The sequence below is a fragment of the Carcharhinus amblyrhynchos genome, chromosome 11 (assembly GCF_965287045.1).
Source record: "Carcharhinus amblyrhynchos chromosome 11, sCarAmb.v2.hapA, whole genome shotgun sequence".
In the NCBI taxonomy this organism is placed as follows: domain Eukaryota; kingdom Metazoa; phylum Chordata; class Chondrichthyes; order Carcharhiniformes; family Carcharhinidae; genus Carcharhinus; species Carcharhinus amblyrhynchos.
Window position 1 is genome coordinate 45,476,937 of NC_137334.1, and position 23,552 is coordinate 45,500,488.

Genomic DNA, 23,552 nt, shown 5'->3' on the forward strand with positions numbered 1-23,552 from the left:
TGGGGCATTGTCAGCCTGGTGTACCTGCTTGGCACCATAATTGTGCCAGGGTAGTGCCAACATAGTGGTGCCTGAGTGTGGATGGGCTATGACGGGGTGGAGGGAGAAGCTCTGCTGTGATGGTGGGTAGGCAAAAGGTAGAGCTCTGCGGAGGGAGAGATCTGCAGACAGGGATGTGAGGTGGGTGATTGGTGGGGAAGGGGGGTGGGGGTGGTAAATGGGCATGGGAAGTGATGGCTGTTGGGGGTTGGAGTCCAGCACAGGGAAAGATTGTCGGTGGGGTGGGGAGAAGGTGTGGAGATTGTCATGACAGAGGACTCATTGGGAGGATGCTGGTGACTTGTGTTGCCATGGAGGGGAGTGTTACATTTCTGCCGATTAGGGTGGGGGAGGGAGGGTGGGAGGGCTGCACCCCCATTTGCTAGCCCTCTTAGCTCATTCTGAGATCAAGCCTGGGAATTCATGGAATGGGGAGCTCATTGTGGAAAGGGTTAACTCATGAGCACCAATCAATGGCACCAGCAAACATCATAATTAAGTAACTGGGCATAATTGGCTCATCCATCAAGGCAAATGAGCTTCCCTCTGTGGTGTAGGTCACTGAGCTGTAATCCACAAACCTACAGCAATGCTCAAATCCCACCACAGTAAATGGAAAATCATCCTGTGGCAAGTATGGGTGACTGAAAAGAATTATCAACACTTTTAGTCACATTTTGGTTTGATATTTTAACTTTAATTTGTGATTTGTTTTTGTTTAAGGTAGTACCCTCTAAGGGGCTGTTTCTTTGATTTGTCTCTCAGTTTTTTTTTTGAAGATAGGGGTATAGGTCACCAAACAGGCAATCCACAAACCTAACAGCAATAGTCTGGAGGCTCGAATCCCACCATAGTAGATGGTAAATCATCCTGTGAGAGGCATGGGTGAAAGTGAGCTGAAAAATTTTGCGTTCCCTCCTGTGGTATAGGTCACCAAGCCGGTAAATAAAAGAAAAACCTAAAACAATTTTCTGGGTTTTCCAGGTTCAAATCCCACCATGGCAGATGGCTAAATTTGAATTCCAAGATAAACTTCTGTGGTAGGTGAGGCTCACCTGATTTATTTTTGGATTATTCACTCCAAGCCCTGAAACCTCCCTTGGAGGTTTCCAAGCCTGAACCATCTTGCAGAATGCCCTCCTTGGCCTTTTCGACTGCACAGAGGGATCTCCTGTCTGGGCTGCTTCTTCACACCATTCACTTCCTTGCCCTCGCTTGTACCCAGACTGTGCCTTGGTAAGCCTTGTTGCCATCCGGTAGTGGAGGTCCCTCTATGGTGGAGTCCTCCTCCTTATCCTCTGGGACCTGGGGTGAAGGACGTTGCTTGCAGCAATCCCATACAACTATAGATCATATCAGTTTATAGATTCCCCAAGAAGCCTGCCTTTTACACAGCCTCACAGAGTCCGTAGATCATGTTTATGTAGGTTCTTGTAGGCTGCGCCCCCCTCTTTTAGTTTCTTCAAAAATGTTTTAGTCCAGTTCTGTTTGCACTTTAGCCCCACACTCCTGATGTATGGGCACTCGGCGCAGAGAGGGGCGGGGGGAGGAGGACCTCTCAGACTCTGGAGAAACCGGAGCACCCGGAGGAAACCCACGCAGATATGGGGAGATGGTAAACTCCACACAGTCACCTAAGACTGGAATTGAACAGGCAGCAGTGCTAACCACTGTGCTGCCCTGCAGATACAAGTACAAAATCCTACCCATTATCTCTCTATGTTCTTCCTACCAAAGTGTATCAACTCACTTGTCCACATTGAACTTCATCTTCTACATTTCCACCCACTCCACCAATCTCCAAAACATTCTAAAATTCAGGATCTAGCTTGTTTTCAAATTATTTATAAAAACAACTCAAGTAATGGGAATGTCAGATACAAGTGAACTGCTCATAGCAGGGGATTGTCCATACCCTCAAACTGCAGTGGGCAGGGACTTGCTGGCACGGGGTGGTTTGGGAACTAATTTCAGCTGAAGGCATAATAACTCTGGGAAGAATGGTAACAGAAACACTAGCTTTTGAACAGGTCTAAGGTCTCTGTGAAAACATTGATGTGGAGATGCCGGTGTTGGACTGAGGTGGACAAGATGAGAGGCCACATGACACCGAGTTATAGTCCAACAGATTCATTTGAAATCACAAGCTTTTGGAGCACTGTTCTTCATCAGGTGAAGTGTGAAGTTCACCTGGCGAAGGAGCAGTACTCTGAAAGCTTAAGTAAAAACACTAACAAAGATACTTAAAGATAATTTTTCTAGGCAAGTTTATATTCTTATTTTGAATACTTAATATTTAAGCCAGTGAATCAGAGAACCCTACACTGCAGGAAGAGGCCCTTCGGCCCATTGAGTCTGCACCGACCACAATCCCACCCTGGCCTTAACCCCACATCCCTACATATTTTACCCACTAACCCCTCTAACCTACACATCTCAGGACACTAAGGGGCAATTTTTAGCATGGCCAATCAACCTAACCACACATCTTTGGACTGTGGGAGGAAACTGGAGAACCCGGAGGAAACCCACGCAGACACGAGGAGAATGTGCAAACTCCACACAGGCAATGACCCGAGCCAGGAATCAAACCCAGATCCCTGGAGCTGTGAAGCAGCCGTTCTAACCACTGTGCTACCGTGCTGTACCTGCCAGTGTGGCAGAAACACTGAGAAAAGGTTATTTTTAAGCAACTTGTTGATTTATCTGATTCAGTGGCACTGTGGCAAGTGGTTAGCATTTCTGTCTCACAGTTCAGTTTATATTTTACTTTACAGTGATACTAAATACTATCTAGTTAATCTGGTGTCAAATCTGCAAATCTGATTCTGACCTTGGGTAACTGTCTCTGTGGAATTTGCACGTAGTCCCCATGTCTGCATGGGTTTCCTCCCACAGTCCAAAAATGTGCAGGTTAGGTGGATTGGCTATGCTAAATTGCCCCTCAGTATCCAAAAATCTGTGGGTTAGAGGGATCAGCGGGGATTCTGGGAATAGGTTCTGGAGTGGGCCCTGGGCGTGATGCTGTATTGGAGAGTTGGTGCAGACTTGATGGGCCAAACAGCCTCCTTCAGCACTATAAGGATTTTATGAAATACTATTTTTTTGTATCATATCATCATGATCATGGTTGAGAATTATGATTTGTGGCTCAAATTTTGTATTTGTAAATGTGGTGAAGATGTGATACTAAAATAGACATAATTGCACATGTATTCAAAGCACAACACCATAGATATCTTTTCAGTTTATTGGCTAAACAGAGAAAATATTTCATTGAAGGAAAGTGAATAACATTGTAATATGGTATGCTGTGAGACAAAAAGAATGAGTGCGGAGATTGCCCATTTGGTATTTCTGATTTTGACCTTAAAAAGAGTTTGAATAATGTGTGATATCCTATGAGGACGTTACAGGTTTGCCCTGAGGTCAAACAAGCCGGACAACTACACTGTACATATCGTTATGAATCCCATAGAGACCGATAACTTTGAAAAAGATTTTTAGAATTCCCAGTGACTGACAAAGAATTGCACAAGTTTTCAGATTTTAAGACTTTTACTGTAACAAACAAACAAAACCAACATCAATTAAACATTTCTTAGTAGGCAATGAATACACTAAATTTTAGAAAAGGTACTTCATCCATTAACTAAATAACAAACTGAAAATATGATGTCACATTACTCTTAGTAAATACATAGTCTAATAGACAAAGTTCTAAACTCCTCATGGCTATTCAATGGGTTCTATTCTCCCTGTCACACAAAGGTGAATCTTCCAGTGTACCTTGAAACTCCCTTTATTCAATCTCCTGAGAATCATCAAACTGACTTCCAGCAGGAAAGCAGTTTCCATGGTCCTTAAATCTACCACTCCTGTTTCTTCAAAGAAGAAATTCATTCTCACCAGCACTCTGCCTGGTAGTTAACACAAGAACAGTCTTTTTCACTGTTTGGCACAGCAACAGTCATTTTTAAGTTTATTCCCCATGTCTACTTCTCTGTCTAAATGTGCCCAGCATGGCCAACTGCCCCTTTTTTGTGGTGAACTATGAAAACTGGCATTTGAGTTTCTGTGGGTTTCAATCTATCCCCATGACAATCAAATCACATGGATTTGTCTCCAAGCAAAGTTCAGTATGTTTTCACCCTCCTCCATTCCAACACATCCAGTTTTACCTTAAAGACAGGTCAAAACATGATCATCTTACAGAGTCTCACATTCATAACAATGTGTACAAAGATAAATGACCTGTGTTAAGTCAAATTCTGTTACTATTACATATATTTTGTGAATAATACTAGTATTTTGGAGATTAAATTCCACATTGTTTCTTCATTTTTGCATGCATGTAGTAAATTGTTACCCTTGCATGACAAATAAAACCTTATTATACCACAATTTGATGTTGTGATGCAGGCGTTGGACTGGGGGTAGACACAGTAAGAAGTCTCTCAACACCAGGTTAAAGTCCAACAGGTTTATTTGGTAGCATGAGCTTTCAGAGCACTGCCCCTTCATCAGGTGAGTGCCACTCAAATTCCAAATCCTAATTACTTGCTGTGTGAATCTGTCTCCGTCACACACTCAGACAGTGCATTCCAGATCCTAATTACTCGCTATGCGAAAACAGTAACTTCCTCATATGGATATCACACATTAGAAGACAGATTCAAGGGGGAATTGGATTATCTGAAAAGTAAGAATGTGCAGGGCTAGGAGGAAAAGGCAGGGGGAGTGGCATTAGTGAAATTATTCCTTTGGACAGCCAGCACAGACATGAAAGACAGAGTACCCTCCTTCTGTTGTGTTGTAATATTTATTTTCACAATACAATTTCAGGTAAGGAATGAATCAGGAAAGAAGATTTTGGACATTAAACTTGCTTCTTCTACGTATATATAATCGTCTCAACAAGGATAAATAATCCAATATCTGGACAAAGGGAAAGCACTTGCTTGATTCCATACACGCAAGAGCAGTACAATTGAAATTGCAATTGAATCTATAAGATACAATGTAGTAACGTGCCAAGGCCTATTCAACAGCATTTTCAAAACCCCCAAACTCTACATAATGGGATAAAGGTAGCAGGACAGACCACCATCTCCAAATCAGAAACAAGCCTGATTTGGAAATATATCACTGTTCCTTCACCTTCACTGGGACAAACTCCTGCAACTTCCTGCCTAACAAACTGCGAGTGTTATCCGCAACGACTGCAATAGTTCAACAAGGTGATTTATCACCATCTTCGCAAAGGCAATTGGGGATGGGCAGAAAATGCTACCTTGTCAACAATGTCCAACAAGTTGTGAACATTTTGAACAGAAATTGCAGAATGAACCATTTAGCTCAGTATATTGATTCCATTGCATTTCTGACTCTGCATCCCATCATGTGATATTTCCTAGTGTAAACTTTGGCTGTACTGCTCAGGAACCAAGTACGATGACTACAAGTATTCAGAGTAGTCGGAAACATTTTAAGGTTTTTTTTTAGTGTCACAAGTAAGCTTTACATTAAGACTGCAATGAAGTTGCTTTGAAAATCCCCTAGTTGCCACAGTCCGGTATGCCTATTTGGGTACACTGAGGGAGAATTTAGCATGGCCAATGCATCTTCGGACTGTAGAAGGAAACCAGAGGCCCCAGAGGAAACCCATTCAGACATGGGGAGAATGTGCAGAGTCCACACTGACAGTCACCCAACTCGGGAATTGAACCTGGGTCCTTGGGGCTGTGAGGCAGCAGGGCTAACCACTGTGCCACCGTGCTACCCACATGAGATGTTGGGAATCATTTTTTGAGGGGATTAATAGGGTTTCATGTCATACAGACTTCTCATTGAGGGATAACTGCTATAATCCCAGCTAATTTACAGTAACTTAGTATCTTTCATAGGTATGATTTGAATGAGTAGTTTTTTTTGTTATTTTGATGTCTGACACTAGTAATTATGCATACATTAGCTGAATCTGACACTAATAAACTATATAGATTTAAATTTTAAGACAAGTCTTGCAGTGTTATCACTAATATAATTGAAATTTGTGATCCTTTCACTTATCCCAGCTTTTACTTGAAGGGCTGGTCTTCTGTGCTGTTTGTAATGGGATAAGCAAAAGAAGGAACTACAAAAGGTTGTGAAAGTAGCCCAATCCATCACACAAACCAGCCTCCCAACCATTGACTCTGTCTACACTTCCCACTGCCTTGGCAAAGCAGCCAGCATAATTAAGGACCCCACGCACCCCAGACATACTCTCTTCCACCTTCTTCCGTCCGAAGAAAGATACAAAAGTCTGAGGTCACGTACCAACGAACTCAAGAACAGCTTCTTCCCTACTGCTGTCAGACTTCTGAATGGACCTACTTCGCATTAAATTGATCTTTCTCTACACCCTAAGTATAACAGTAACACTACATTCTGCACTCTCTCGTTTCCTTCTCTATGAATGGTATGCTTTGTCTGTATAGCACGCAAGAAACAATACTTTTCACTGTATGCTAATACATGTGACAATAATAAATCAAATCAAATGCATTTATAAGTCAAAGATCAACAAATAAAGCCCTCCCAACCCTCCCAGAAAACTTCAGAGAATTTGTTAGGAACTAAAACTTCTCGATGTTATCGAAATGTTGCCACATAGAGGGATAAAAGAACCCTTATTGTATCATTTTTACACAAATTGATTGATTAATTTAGGGTTGAGTTAATTCATTCATAATGGAGGCAATTAATATTCACTGGAATACAGAAAGTAAGACTTTCATTCGTGATGTATAAAAAAACATTTGCCCCATCAAAACAGATCTATCACATTAACATACTCACCACAGGGATGCCACTGTATTCTAAACAAACGTGTGTTAGGGCATCTAATTAGCTCTTCCACATCAGTTTGGCTGAGTGGTAGTACTCACCTCTGAGTCAGTAGATTGTGTGGTAAAGCCCCATTCCAGAGCTTGAGCATATTGTGTAGGCCGACAAGTCTAGAGAATTAGTTAGGACTGTGCAATCAGTGCAGCAGCATGGAGCTCGGAGTTGATCCAACAAAAGGACACCCACACAATGCCTACACCTACCTGCTCCCTGATCATTTTGTTAACTATTTTTGTAATAGCTATGGCACTTACACAATCAGACCTATGCAGATTTGACACCAGATTAAGTAGGTAGTATTTAGTATCATTGTATAGTAAAATGTAAACGGAACTAAACTGAGTCGCTGCAAGGCAGACACTGCTGCTGTAGGATTACAGCAATGTCAAAAATTCCATTTTTTGATGAAATCTTGAAGATTTAATGATGCTATTTGAAGTAGAATTCTAGGGAAAGGAGTTCTACCAGTTTGTTGGCTAAAGCAGCAATAGTTATATTCCTTAAAGAGTTAAATTAAGTCTGTTGAATAGATTTTAAATGAAATTCAAATAAAAGTGTATACATACTATGAAACTAAATTACCCTTTTAAAAACTTTTATCTTCATGGATCAATCTATAGTTATATGTCCAACAGCTGCAGCGCCTACAGGAATTATACCTATCTTTCTACATGTCGTACGAAAGCACTAGTGTTGAGAATTTATTCAAAAACATACACTCAGCAGTACAGGAAATGCCTGCTAATTACTGTAACTGAGACATCTCCTATTCTTTGTAGGGAAGCATGGAAAAGGCCAGGCCTTAATACACAATTGCCATCAATGCCAATCCATTTGAATACTAGTGGCATGATCCAAGAGATGTAAATTACATAATGTCAGTTCTTCCTTTCCTTCACACAGAGATGGAACATTTAACAAATAGCAGCCCAATCAGGGCTTTCAAGATTCATCTGGCTAATGTTGGTAGAGTCAAGGGCGTAGGTGAAAATGCAACATCACTGGGCCACCTATTTCAAATATTTTAAGAGGGGAAGGTTGAAAAAGAACTTGCATTTGTATAGTGCCTTTCATGTCTTCAGGACCTCCCAAAGTGTAATGCTGTTAGTAATTGACTTTTGTTGTGCTCCCATTCTCGTTACTTAAGCAAATGTGGCAGCCAAATTGTTTACAATACGATCCCACAGGCACCAAATGAGCAAAGTGATCAGTTCGTCCTTTTAGTGGTATTAGATGAAGGGAAAATGCTGGCCATAACACTTGGGCTTCCCTGCTTTTCTCTGTTTAATGCATTGCAATCAATTACATCCATCTGCAGAAACAGCCAGGATCTCAATTTAAACTAAGGTCTTATCCGTTGATTATGAAGATGTGCACAAAAATTTGAAAATTCCACCTGAAAGGCAGTGGCTAATCCATAAAGTATCAAAGGTAAAAACAAAAACTGTGTAATCTTTCAGCTACATCCGAGTATTTCTGATTGTAGGCATTCTACTGGCATGTTGCCGATTTCCTACAATCTTCAGAAGATTCGAAAAGTTGTAAAACTTCCTCTGCTTGAGTGCAACACGGCCTCAACTTCATATCTGTATCCTTCACTATTGTTTCCTCAATCCCAACTAGCTCTTGACAAATGCCATCACAAATTGGTAACTAACTGTCCAAAGATAGTTCCCAAGAGAGTGAAATTATATAAGGAGAAGCAAAGAGGAAAATGGAGAGTGCTAAAAAAACACAGAGCAAGAGATGCTCACAAAGGTTCCCCAGGAGCTACTAGAGCCTTAGTCCTTCAATTTGTTATGTTGAATCTATAAGGTCGAAGTCTCTTTAATGTTGCAGCAAATCAAGCAGTAGGATGTAGATCAACAATCACATTTCCCAAGGCAATTTAGTTCTTGTCTTGGCTACAAGGATGAGGGCTAACTGCTCATTCATTGTTTTCGGTTAAATCACGGAACGAGGAGTTCTTGACTGTCTTGAAGGTTGGAACAGACCAGTGGCCTGGTTTAGTGCTAAGGATTTTTTAATACACATTAACGTCTTGGAGGTCTAATGTGTAATGTACATGTAGAACATAGAATCCCTACAGTGCAGAAGCAGGCCACTTGACCCATCGAGTCTGCACTGACCCATTTTACCCAGGGGCCATTCCCGTAACCACATGCATTCACCTCACCAATCCCCCCAACCCACACATCTTGGGTCACTAAAGGGCAGTTTAACATGGCCAATCCACCTAACTCGCATATCTTTAGACTGTGGGAGGAAACGGTAGCACAGTGGTTAGCACTGCTGCTTCACAGCTCCAGTGATCTGGGTTTGATTCCTGGCTCGGGTCACTGTCTGTGTGGAGTTTGCACATTCTCCTCGTGTCTGTATGGGTTTACTCCGGTTTCCTCCCACATGATGTGCGGGTTAGGTTGATTGGCCATGCTAAGAAATTGCTCCTTAGTGTCCTGGGATGCGTAGGTTAGAGGGATTAGTGGGTAAAATATGTAGAAATATTGGTGTAGGGCCTGGGTGGGATTGTGTTCAGTGCAGACTCGATGGGCCGAAGGGCCTCTTGCTGCACTGTAGGGTTCTATGATTCTATGATTCTATTCTATGAAACTGGGGCACCTAGAGGAAACCTAGACAGACACAGTGAGGACAGACAGTCAATCAAGGCTGGAATTCAACCTGTATTCCTGGCGCTGTGAGGCAGCAGGTTCACTTCCGTTCACTTCTAAGAATATCCAGGATCTAAATTTATAAAGTTAATGTGTTAAATAAAACATTATTTAGGATGACTTTTACTGCCAAATCATGGCAAAAAGAATTGAAGCATTGAGCATACATTGCATTTAGTATATGAACAGAATTTTGTGTCCAAAAAGATAGGGGACCCTCTTAATGCTACACAAGACCTAGCAATGAAAAATACATTGTCAGATATTTACAAATCAAATATGGATCAAATTTGCAAACATGATACATAAAAACATTTGAATAATAGCCCCTCAAACCAGTTCTGCCATTTAAGAGATCTATGTTCACCATGGTAGGCTTCTGCAGAAAATGCAGATGTATGGGATTGTGGGTAATCTAGGAAGTTGGATCAGGAATTGGCTATCAGATAGGAGACAGAGGGTGGTGGTGGATGGTAAATATTCATCATGGAGTACAGTTACGAGTGGTGTGCCTCAGGGATCTGTTTTGGGGCCACTGTTGTTTGTAATTTTTATTAATGATCTGGATGAGGGTATAGTTGGGTGGATTAGTAAATTTGCTGATGACACCAAAATTGGAGGTGTGGTAGATTGTGAGGAAGGGTGTCATAGTCTGCAGGGAGACTTAGATAGGTTGCAGAGCTGGGCCGAGAGGTGGCGGATGGAATTTAATGCGGAGAAGTGTGAGGTAATTCACTTTGGTAGGAGCAACAGATGTGTCGAGTATAGGGCTAACGGGAGGACTTTGAATAGTGTGGATGAACAGAGGGATCTAGGTGTGTGTGTACATAGATCCCTGAAAGTTGGGAATCAAGTAGATAAGGTAGTTAAGAAGGCGTACGGTGTCTTGGCGTTTATTGGTAGGGGGATTGAATTTAGGAGTCGCAGTGTAATGTTGCAACTGTACACTACTCTAGTGCGGCCGCACTTGGAGTACTGTGTGCAGTTCTGGTCCCCGCATTACAAGAAGGATGTGGAGGCGTTGGAGAGGGTGCAGAGGAGGTTTACTAGGATGTTGCCTGGTATGGTGGGGAGGTCCTATGAGGAGAGACTGAGGGATTTAGGGTTGTTTTCGTTGGAAAGAAGGCGGCTAAGAGGGGATCTTATTGAAACATATAAGATGATTAGAGGTTTAGATAGGGTGGATAGTGATAGCCTTTTTCCTCGGATGGAGAAAGCTAGCACGAGGGGGCATGGCTTTAAATTAAGGGGGGGTAGCTACAGGACGGATGTCAGGGGTAGGTTCTTTACCCAGCGGGTGGTGAGGGATTGGAATGCCCTGCCTGCTGCAGTTGTAAATGCGTCTAGTTTGGGGGCGTTTAAGAGATCTCTGGATAGGTTTATGGACGAAAAGGGATTGGTATAGGCTAGTGGGTCATTGTTTTTGTAACTGGTCGGCGCAACATCGTGGGCCGAAGGGCCTGTTCTGCGCTGTAATGTTCTATGTTCTATGTTCTATGTTTTCCTGTGACCCAACTCCATTACCTGTCATCGTCCCATATTCCTTAATACCAAAAATCTATCAATCTCAGATTTAAAATTAATAAAATCAATTGCTGGTTTCAGAAGAGTGTTGCAAACCTTTACCACTCTTCCCATAAAGGAGAGTTTCCTAATTTCACTCTTGAAATTTCTGGCTGTAATTTTTAAGATTATACCTCCTAGTGCTGGACTCCTCACCCAATGCAAATAGTTTTTCTTTATCTACCCAATTATTCCCCTTAATCTCGTAAACTTCAATCAAACCACCTCTTAACAGTCTACATTCCAAGGAATACAACCCTGGTTTGTGTAATTTCTCTTTGTAATTTAACCCTTGAAGTTCAGGTATCATTCTGGTAAACCCACGTTGCATTGTCCTCTAATGCTGAAAGATTTTCCCTAAGACAGAGAGGTGAAAGCCTCGTGGTGTTATTAAGGTGACACAGTGGTTAGCACTGCTGCCTCACAGCACCAGGGACCCAGGTTCAATTCTAGCCTTGGGTCACTTGTCTGTGTGGAGTTTGCATGTTCTCCCTGTGTCTGCATGTGTTTCCTCCAAGTGCATCAGTTTCCTCCCACAGTCCAAACATGTGCATGCTTAGGTTGATTGGTCATGCCAAATTGACCCTAGTGTCAGGGGGATTAGCAGGGTAAATAGGAATAGGGTTACAGTTTGGGTGGGATTATTGTTGGTACAGATTCAATGGGCCGAATGGCCTCTTTCTGTACTGTAGGGGTTTTATGAAATTCTATGTGATGAGGAACTGCACACATTATTCTAGGTGTGGTCTAACTAGGTCTTCGTCTGTCTGTAGTGTAACTTCAAGACTTTTGTATTCTAGCTCTCTAGACAGAAAGGCCAATGTTCCATGAGCCTTTTCATTACTTTCTGTATTTGTTCATGACATTTTCAAAGACCTGTGTACATAGACACCTCTTGCATGTCTCTTTGGACATTTTGTTTTTTTACATTTATAAAGTTCTCTTTTTAGGGTCAACTCATACTTGCTTACATTGAAATCCATTTGCCCTGAGTTTTGCCCATTCAAAGTCTCTGTAATTTATTGCCTCCATTTACAAAGCTTACAATGTCCCATCCCTGCATCATCAGGAAACTTGGATATGTAGCTTTCTATTCCATCATCTATGTCATTAACAAATATGTAAACAATTGAAATCCCAACACGGATCCTTGTGGGATACCACTGATTACATGCTGACCATATTCTCTACTCTGTCTCTTACCAGTCAGGCAATTTTCTAATCAGGTCAATAATTTGCCTTCTATCCCTGAGTTTCAAATAATATGCCTTGGTAGGATGTCCACAATGGGTTTCTGATTCTTCATAAACTGACTTAATCCATGGCATTGGAAAGCAAAACAGTCAAGGTTGAGATATTCATGTTTATAATCATACATTGTCAAGGCAGTGTGTATATTCATGTGTGTGGGAGTGTCTCTCCCTCCCTCTACACAAGTTTCAACTCACATATACCCACCAGCAGCAGCCTACACACGGATTGTCTCTTCACTCCCTTTCTCTAATAGACTCATATTGGTAAATTACCTAAGAATTGCCGACACCCATTGAAACCTGTGCCAGCGTACTGCTAGTTATATGGGGTACAGTGTCCTACAAATTAACCCTGAATCCTTTTGCTTAACACTGAGTTTCAATCCAATAATATACATTGGCTCAGTGAAAGGCTTATGATTCTTTCAAATACTCGCAATTTTTGTCAAATCAGTTGTCCTCTCTCATTCGCGGATCATATCAATCTGCTCAAAATATTGCAGATTTTAAAAAGTGTGCAAATAGAAATGCCATTTCAGTTAACACAAACAGAAATGATTTTCTGTGAAGCTCTGTCAGAACAGTCGGCTGCGTCCTCCTGCTCCTCGTCCTCTTCCTCTACCTCTAGATACTTTAGAAGAGTCATTTTTCTGAGGCTTTCTGTGCCGTTCAACTTTAATCCAATCTCCTTCATTCAGTTTGCTTTGCCTCTCCTCACCCATGTCCTTTGCACTGATAGCCCTAGTGGCTGACATCTCTGAAACTGCGCTATTAGCTGTGTCTGAATGTTGCTGAAATCGCTTTTGTGGGTTTCTGTCAGGACCCCATGATTTGGCATGGTGAAAACGAGTTGATGGAGTAAACCTTTTTTCTGATGACTGACACCCCGAGTTACGTCTGAAAGGTGTGCTTTTGCTTCTCTCCCTGCCATATTCCTTCTCCTTGTCTCCAATTCTACTACCATGCATGAATATTGGACTAACTCCTTTTCTACTAGGGTGGTTTAATCCCTCAGGATTATTAAAGAAGGCATCATTGGAATCATTACTCTGATAGCCACTGCTTTGTCTACTGGTAATACGGTCTTTTTCCAAAAAGCTGTTTGAGGTTGTGCTTGATAAGCTGCTCCCCTCCGAGCTCAGATGTACGGTAGAAAGGCGACTGCTTAACCCTGCTGTTGTAGGTGATGGGCTGGAACTTCGTCTATAGTGAGTTGTAGCAGTAGTAGTGATGTGAAGTCTGCTTGGACTCTGTACTCGTCTTACAACAGCAGCATAAGTATCATGATTAGCAAATAACGTTAAAAACTGAGGTAGCATTATGGAACTGGAAGTGCCATGGTTAGGTAAAATTGTAGAATATTGTGGAGAGTCACTTGTAGATATTTTGCGCAACTTTAAATCATTGAACCACTGTTGACGAATATCTACAATACAAAATAGGCACAAAGATATTGTTAATTCAGCATCTGACATCAATCATTTTAAAGATAACAGTTTTGCAAAGAAAAATATTTGTATTTATTGTAATTTGCTTCATTTATCAAGCCTACTTATTCAAAAAAGCAAATCTGCCTTCTAAAAATCATGGCAAGATGATCAAGAAACAATTGTATACATGTTTGGCTATTTATGCACTTCCTACCCCTTTAATCCCTGTGGTCATCATTGCCATCTGCTCATTCAAGAACTCCTGATCATTCTTGTGTATTCTTGTTTATTCCTAGTTGGAGCAAGGTCACGCTAAGAGCCTGATCACATGACGTATTGATTGTTTGCACAGGCAAACAGACAAATAGAGGGAAAAAGATCCATGGGCATAAAAAAGGACCAGAGTCACAGTCAGATGACAAACTGTCAATAGATGTACTGACCATTGCCAGTGCAACAAACCATTACTGGGTCACTCCTTTACTGTACGGACAACCAGTGGAAATGGAGATGGACACTAGGGCAGCCTCTCGCTGGTACCAGAAACTGTTTACCAAGATAAACTACAACATATCATTATAAAACCTTCAAAGATAATGCTAAAAACTATACCAGAAAAGTGGTTCCATTGAGGCGGTGTATTAGTGTAAATGGACAGACCGCAGACTTGTCACGGATTCATGAAGGGGACGTCGTTTTAACGAATTTATTGGATTCCTACGAGGATGTGACTAGTGCGGTAGAGGGGAATCCGTGGATGTGATGTTTTCAGATTTCCAGAAGGCGTTTGATAAGGTGCCTCACAAAAGGTTGCTGCAGAAGGTTAGGGCGCATGGAGTTGGGGGTAAGGTGTTAGCGTGGATTGAGGATTGATTGTCTAATGGGAAGCAGAGAGTTGAAATCAATGGGTGCTTTTCTGGTTGGCAGTTGGTGACTAGTGGAGTGCCGCAGGGATCAGTGCTGGGGTCTCAACTGTTTACCATTTACACAGACGATCTGGAGGAGGGGGCTGAGTGTAGGGTAACAAAATTTGCTGATGACACGAAGATGAGTGGAAAAGCAAATTGCATGGAAGGTGCGGAAAGTCTGAAGAGAGATCTGGAGAGGCTCGGTGAATGGGCGAGGACCTAGCAGATGGAGTATAACATTAGCAAATGTGAGGTTATCCACTTTGGCAGAAATAATAGTAGGAGGGATTATTATTTAAAAGACGAAAAGCTGCAGCATGCTACGGTGCAGAGGGACCTGGGGGTCCTTGTGCACGAATCGCAAAAACCCAGTCTGCATGTGCAGCAGGTGATCAAGAAGACAAATGGAATGTTGGCCTTTATAGCGAGGGGAGGTCTTGCTGCAACTGTACAGGGCACTGGTGAGGCCGCAACTGGAGTACTGAGTTCAGTTTTGGTCCCCGCATTTGCGAAAGGATATATTGGCCTTGCAGGGAGTACAGAGAAGGTTCACTGGACTGATACCGGAGATGAGGGGGTTAGCTTATGAAGAGAGATTGAATAGACTGGGTTTGTACTCGTTAGAGTTTAGAACGCTGAGGGGGGATTTTATAGAGACTGACAAGATAATGAAGGGGCTAGATAGGGTAGAGGTAGACTGATTCTTCCCGCTTAGAAAGGATAGCAGAACTAGAGGGCACAGCCTCAAAATAAGGGGGGGGGCAGTTTAGAACGGAGTTGAGGAGGAACTTCTTCACTCAAAGGGTGGCGAATCTCTGGAATTCTCTGTCCGTTGAAGTGGTGGAGGCTACCTCGCTGAATATATTTAAGTCATGGGTAGATAGATTTCTGATAGACAGGGGAATTCAGATCAGCCATGATCTTATTAAATGGCAGGGCAGCCTCGAAGGGCTAGATAGCCTACTCCTGCTCCTACTTCTTATGTTCTTCTATTCTTATGTCCCTGCATGTCATCATAGGTAAATAATCAGCCTTAATGGGGAGAATGTGGCTGGAGAGAATCAAGCTAAACTGTACTAAGGTCAATCTCATGATTGAATAAACTGGGATTGTTCTCCTTGGAAAGACAGAGGCTGAAGGGTGACCTGACAGAAGTGTATAAAATTATGAAAGTATAGATAGGGTGAACAGTTGGAAGCTTTTCCCCAGGGCAGAAATGACAATTACAAGGGGGCATGAGTTCAAGATAAGGGGGGAAAGGTTCAGTGAAGATGTGCGGGGGAAGTTTTTTTACACAGAGGGTAGTGGTGGGGGCATGGAATGCATTGCCAAGTGAGGTGGTTGAGTCAGTTATGTTAGCCACATTTAAGACTTATCTTGATAGGCATATGAACAAACAGGGAATAGAGGAATATAAGCAGTTGATCTAGGTAGGACAACATAATTGGTGCAGGTGTGGAAAGTCGAAAGCTGTACTGTTCTTTGTACGTCAGAGTCCGAATACTGAAAATTTTAAACATGCCATTATCTTTAATGGAGAACTGGGAAGCATGACGGAGATCTCAGTCAAGCTAAAGACAAAGGATGAAAGTTAAACAAGATGTTTAAAGGCTAGGTCACTGCCATAGCCATCAGGTATAAAGCTGAAGCAGAATAGAGAAGCTGATCAAGATGGGGGTCCTTGAATCCATGAATGTAAGTGATTGGGCCACGCTGACAGTACCCGTGATGAAGAAAACTGGTTCATTACACATACATGGCAATTTTAATGTCACTATCCATCCTGTACTGGATACAGGGCAGTACCCTATGCCTTTAACTGATACGTTTACTGGGCTGGCTGAAGGCCAGTTTGTCAGTAAAGTTGACTTTAATCAAATTCATCTCCAAATAGATGTGGATCCAGATTCATAACAATGTACTATGATACATAAGGGGTTATTCAGAATTAAAAGGCTTCTGTTTTGCAACATGCCATGGATCAAATTCTAAGCAGACTAGAAAGAGTCCAGTGCTACTTAGATGATACCTTAGTTACTGGAAAGAATGAAGAAGAGCATCTTCAAAATTACAATTTACACTCCAGAGACTAGAAGGTTATGGGTTATAAGAACATAAGAACACAAGAAATAGGAGCAGGAGTAGGCCATCTAGTCCTTCGAGCCTGCCCCACCATTCAATAAGATCATGGCTGATCTGTCGTGGCTCAGTTCCACATTCCCGCCCTCTCCCCATAACCCTTAATTCCCTCTCTTATCAAAAACCCATCAACCCGCTTCTTAAAAATATTTAGTGAGGTAGCCTCCACCACTTCAACGGGCAGAGAATTCCAGAGATTCACCACCCTTTGAGTGAAGAAATTCTTCCTCAACTCGTTCTAAACCGCCCCCCCCCCCCTTTATCTTGAGGCTGTGCCCCCTAGTCCTACTGTCCTTTCTGAGCGGGAAGAGTCTCTCCACCTCTATCCTATCCATCCCATTCATCATCTTATACATCTCAATGAGATCTCCCCTCATTCTTCTAAACTCTAACGAGTACAAGCCTAGTTTATTCAGCCTCTCCTCATAGCTCAACCCCCTCAACTCTGGCATCAGCCTAGTAAACCTCCTCTGCACTCCCTCCAAGGCCAAAATATCCTTGCGTAAGTACGGCGCCCAAAACTGCACACAGTACTCCAGCTGCGGCCTCACCAATGCCCTATACAGCTACAGCAAGACCTCCCTACTTTTATATTCAATCCCCCTCGCTATGAAGGCCAGCATCCCATTTGCCTTCCTGACCACCTGCTGCACCTGCAAGCTGCGTTTTTGCGACTCATGCACAAGGACCCCGAGGTCCCTCTGCACCGTCACCTGCTGCAGTTTTTCGCCATGTAAGTAATAATCCTTCCTACCATTATTCCTACCAAAGTGGACCACCTCGCACTTGCCAACATTAAATTCCATTTGCCATTTCCTGGCCCATTCGCCTAGCCTATCTAGATCCTTCTGTAGACTCTCCACACCCTCCGCGCAATTTGCCGTTCCACCAATCTTGGTGTCATCAGCAAATTTCGACACCATACACTCGGTTCCCTCCTCCAGATCATCTATATAAATGGTAAATAGCTGAGGCCCCAGCACCGACCCCTGGGGCACTCCACTAGTCACCAACCGCCAATCCGAATAGCACCCATTGACCCCCACTCTCTGCCTCCTATTTGACAACCATGAGTACAGAGTACAGAAGGATAAATGTAAATTCTTCAAATATTCTATTGAATACCTGGAACATGTCATAGATGAAGTCGGACTGCACAAATGCTTTTGACAGTAAAAGTCATAACTGAGGCACCGACACCTCAAAATGTTAATCAGCTTTAATTGCTTTTGGACTTAGTAAACTTTTATGGAAGGTTTGTCCCTAATCTAGCAACTATCCTTTAGCCTTCACACAACTTTTGTGTCAAAACAAGGGATGAAAATGGGTGGATCAGTGCGAAAAGGCCTTCATGCAACCTAGGGAGGTATTAAAATCAGAAGTATCAACGCACTTTGACCTCAAGTTACCCTTGCAACTGGCTTGTGATATATCACATTATGGGGTCAGGGCAATGATTTCTCACATAATGTCCAATGGTGAAAAGAAGACAATAGCATTTTCATCAAGATCCCTGAATAAAGCAGAAATGAACTATCCACAGATAGAGAGGGAGCTCTAGGCATAATTTTTAGGATCAAATGTTTTTACCAATACCTAAATGGAAGGAAGTTTATTTTACGAATGGATCTTTGACTATTGACAATGATACTGGGGCTGCACACCAGTATTCTATTGCTAGTAGTGAGCCAGATGCAGAGATGGGTTTTGCTGTTGTCAGCACATACATACACTATAAGATATCATCAATAAGTCTCTATGGGAATGCTGATGGACTCTCTGGATTGTCTTTACTTAATGACTCAACAATGAATAGTTCAAGTGGTAATATTTTCTATTTGAAGAAGTTAATAACTTGAGTGTTAAGAAATATATCAGAAATAATCCAATACTGTCAAAAGTTATAGACATGGTACATTGTGGCAAGACCATGGGCACAAACCCAGAGTTGAAACCATACGTTAACTGAAGACTGAAACTATCCGTATCGACTGATTGCCTCCTCTGGGGAATGAGGATCATCACTTCACCATTGTTAAGGAAATGTTTCCTAAACCAACTTCATGAAGGTCACTGTGGGATAGCAAGAATGAAGGAGATAATCAGAAGTTATTTTTAGTGGCGAAATGAAGGTGAAAGCGAGTGTGTGTTTGGCTCATGCAAAAGTCCAAACTTTTCCTCCACTAACGCCATTGCACCCATGGGAATGGCCAGAAGGGCCACTGCAAAGAGTTCATACTGATTATGCCAGACCATTAGAAAGAAGAATATTTTTCTTTGCGACAGACACACACTCAAAGTGGCCTGAAGTCACCATTATGAAGACCACGTCCTCAACGAGAACAATAGTAAGATGGGGCGAGATTTTTGCAAGATTTGGTTGCCCTGAACAAGTTGCAAGTGACAATGGGCCACAGTTCATTTTGCAAGAATTTACAAATGGAATCCAATACATCCAAGCTGCTCCTCATCACCCTGTCACAAATGGGCTAGCTGAGAAGTTTGTTCAAACAACAGAACGTTCATTAAAGAAACTCGCAACCAAGGACCATTGTCTAAGTGATTAAGTCAATTCCTGATCATATAGAGGAATATAACCTTTTCAACAACCCAATGCTCTCCAGCATTACCCGTGATAAATTGTCAGTATATTTCTTAACACTCCTGTAACTGCAGGACAAGTTTGATTTGTTGAAGCCATCTAAGACATTGAGAAGAAACTGGGAGGTCAGGTTATACGAAGTCTGAACAAGACTAAACGTCCTGTTCTTCAGAAAGGTCAGGAAGTATTGGCAATAAACTATACCACCTGTGACAACAGGACCATTCTCCTACACCTCAAACTTGGAATGATGTAGCATAGAGAAGACATGCTGATCAACTTCTAGCAACTAGAATGAGTCAACTGAAAGTGCACAACAAATTGTGCCAAGTGTAGACCTGAACATAACTGAGAACCTGGCAATATCAGAACAAACTGTGGAAGACAGTACGTCAGCTGAGGACATTTCAATACTGAGTAAATTTTCAAATCCTATGCCGATTCCAGTTGAGACAAACACGGATGATGTCCCAAATTCAACCAAAAATACCAGAAGTTGCAGTCAACATGGAAAGCTGATGCCTGCGGTTCGCCGACAACCACACAGAAAGTGACATTCTCCGAAACATCTAATCTATTGACTGTTGTGTTCATTAATTGTTCATATTGTAAACTTTGATTGTTAATGTTAGATTGGATTTCATTGCAGGAACACTGCTGTAAATGGAGAGGAAAGTGCTGTGTATACATGTTTGTTGCTGATTGGAACCAGGTCACTTTAGGGAGTCTGATCATGTAACATATTGATGTTGTCCATCAGTCATTTGTGTGGGCAAACAGGCAGTCTATCCTCACAGCCTGGAGAGTAAACATCTTTCTAATAAAACTCTTGTTTGTACTTCTGTGGTCTGCAAGGTTATCTTTTAAAAATACCACAATCATAGCAATCTGGAACCAGTAGTCAATGGATAAACAAAGAATGGTTGTTTATAAGTTAATTCATTAAGATTTCGCTGCTGAGAATTAGATTTGAACAGATTATTCATATTGTATAAACTGCAACTTTACTTTTTTTTAAACAAAGATTAAGCCATGGTTACTCCTGCAAATTTCTTCTCTCCTCATGAAGTTTTTAAAAAAATTATAGATTTTGAACAACTATATAAAATACAATAAGCACTTTGGAACAGTAATTTCCATCACCAAACACAAAAATAAAACTGCTTTATACAAACATCATACCATCCTGAGAGTATTAACAGTCTGGGTCTAAGAAAATTCTACAGAGGAGGCATTATGTTAAAAACATTTGTCACTTTGTTAATGTTGTTTTGATTTCTGCCATAAAATGTCAACACTATAATGTGCTGGCACATAATGTTCACAACATCTCACTGATATGATCATAAACCTATAATGCACACTGATGTTTGATCCCAGGAATGATTCTTTACGAGAAAAAAAGCTGAGTAATTTCATGTGCGAATAAAAACTTCCGTTACTGACTTGTGACAACTAAGATGCTGTACAAAGTATTGACAGAGGAATTACTGCTCTCCTGTCACATAGTGCTGAGTGGCAATTCGAGGTTAAAAATAAGACACAACAAGAACAAATTTAAATTATTCAGAATAAAAGCTCATCCTTGGAAGGATTTTGCTTGTTTCAAAATTCAAATGGCAGTTGGCACCAGTTTAAATGCCATGTATTGATATTTGTGAATTACTGTGATCACTGTAAGTCCAACACCTTCTGTTTAGGCTCCACTGCTGCTCTGAAATCAGCAAGACAGTCTGGGAATCAAATCTGGGGCCTTGTTAGTCTACTTGGCTTATCAGCGGTATAGCACCAGTTTACATGTGTAAAAAATAGCTGTCTTGTCAGTGCTGCTGATAGTACTAACTTAATTATCTTTATAATATTGGAGGAAATTTTTATGAGCATAGATAACTTACATTAATGATAAATTAATTTTTCTTTTCCCTCCTTTGGCTTTCTCCTGAGATACAAATCCCCTGGGATTCAACAGCTTTCCAATACCTCTGCTAAACAATTCCTCTTATGTAAAGCAAGCTCGGAAAATTGGGCAATCATTCAGTACAACTTTTGTTTATTGAAGAAAGGGTATACTTGCATTGGAGGCAATTCAAAGAAAGTTTGCTCGGTTTTTAAAAAATTAATTCATAGAATATGAGCTTTGTTGGAAAGGTCAGCATTTATCACCCATTCCTGATTGTCTAATTCCTAATGGATGGCACGGTGGTTAGCACTGCTGCTTCACAGCTCCAGGGACCGGGGTTCAATCCGGCCATGGGTAACTGTCCTTCTGGAGTTTGCACGTTCTTCCTGTGTCTGTGTGGGTTTCCTCCCACAGTCCAAAGATGTGTAAGTTAGATGGATTAGCCATGGTAAATGTGTAGGGTTTCAGGGATAGGGCAGAGAAGAGGCACTGGGTAAGGTCCTGAGTCTGAGAGATGCGACAGGCTCGATGGGCCAAATGGCCTCTTCTACACTGTAGGGATACTATGATAATTCTATGAAAGTGGTGGTGATCTATCTTCTTGTACCAATGCATACTATATGGTACAGGTACATCCAAAGGATGGTGTGAGGTTTAGAGGAGAACTTGTAAGTAGTGGTGTTCCCATGTGTCAAAAGTCATCTTCTTTCTAGATTGTGGGTTTGGAAGGTTCTTCTGAAGGGAATTCAGCATGTTGTTCCTGCTTCTATATTTTATGTTCTACGTAACTTTGGCAGATTAGCAAAATCCATCTGCAAGGCCTTTTCTTTAATTATGCAGAAAAATCAAGCACATTCCTGAGGAAGTTCCTAGCATGTGAATGCCAGCATCAACAATGGGGGCATCACAACTAATTTATCCCTTATGTTTGTGCAGAAACACTTTCCAGCCTTGTTTATTTTCATCTGGATTAGTGTCAGCAAAAACATTTGCACTACAATATTGTTGGATTTCCTTCCATTTTAACAAGTACAGTTTAATAATTTAAATGACTTACTTGATTGGCACTTGCTCTGAAACTTTTTTTCTGTGTTTGCTGTCATGGTTTGGATGACAAGCACCACCTCCTTCACTTCAGTGTGCAATGTATTCAGTGTAACAGTGTGCTGGTGCTTGGTCATTTTCGGAGTTCTGACATCATTCTGTTGAATAAGATTCAATAGAAAATCTTTTAGATTCTCCTTTGGCACAATGACCATGAGTTTACATTTACTTTGACATCTTTTCTAGTAGACTTAAGCCCAACAATAAACATTTTTCCACTTCCCCTGAAGAAAATGTCTCATACTGAGATATAATTCCCACTACAGCCAAACTTCGGATTGCTGGTTTAACACAGAAATACATACACGATGTATGGACTCTGCAATCAGGGAACATTAATTTCTTCCACTAAATAATTATGTAGTTTTGCATATCCAGAAGCAAAATGATCAGCGCAGAAGTTATTTGAAATCAAATATCCAAGAAACTTCTCATGACACCATGATCTAGGGATTTTGAGACCTCGTAGTTGATATTTTGCAAATTTATTTTCTTGCAGAACTGGGCAAAATTAAGAAAAGAGATATTTCATACAATCCCCAAGGAAAGGGAAACAGAACTTAAGAAAAATAACTGCCCAAATTACTATCCAGAAGACGCAAATCTAGGTAACACGAGCCTAGATATCCAAAATTCTAGCCCAATGATTATTTGTATCTTTAGGGTAGAATGAGACATGTTCAGACAAATAAGGGCTAGGCCGAAGGAGGATTTATTAAGAAGTCAGAGGTGGGCTTTATAAGTGTTGTAAAAGAGAAGAGAGCATTGATGAAGCGGGAATGTTTAGGGCAGGGTCTCACTAACTGAAGGTATGGCTGCCAATGGTGAAGCAAAGGGAGAGAGATACCTTCAAAGGCCAGAATCAGAGGAATGGGTAATTTGGGAGTTGGGGAGGGTGTTGTGGTTTACAGTGGGGGAGCAGGATGCAGCGGTGGGGAGGAATGAGGAATGATTTAAATGTGAGAATGAGTGTGTGAAGATTGGAGGGGTTAATGGAAATCAACAAGGATAGAAATGATTGGTGAATGACTAAAGTTGATGGAGGTGTGCTGGA

At 41.5% G+C, this 23,552-nt stretch overlaps 1 protein-coding gene across 2 annotated transcripts in view; it reads right to left on the bottom strand.

Annotated features, from left to right (window-relative positions):
* Positions 1-11,098: 11,098 nt before the first annotated feature.
* The window catches only part of LOC145350092 (mitogen-activated protein kinase kinase kinase 20-like), a 48,995-nt gene continuing 36,541 nt past the window's right edge, over positions 11,099-23,552 (bottom strand). For both annotated transcript variants that reach the window (XM_080198981.1, XM_080198982.1), the window contains 2 exons: positions 22,452-22,596; positions 11,099-13,841 (listed from right to left, as the gene is read on the bottom strand). In XM_080198981.1, coding sequence (XP_080055107.1) covers positions 12,991-13,841; positions 22,452-22,596 — 996 coding nt within the window. In that variant the 3' untranslated portion in view covers positions 11,099-12,990. The remainder of the gene's footprint in view (positions 13,842-22,451; positions 22,597-23,552) is intronic.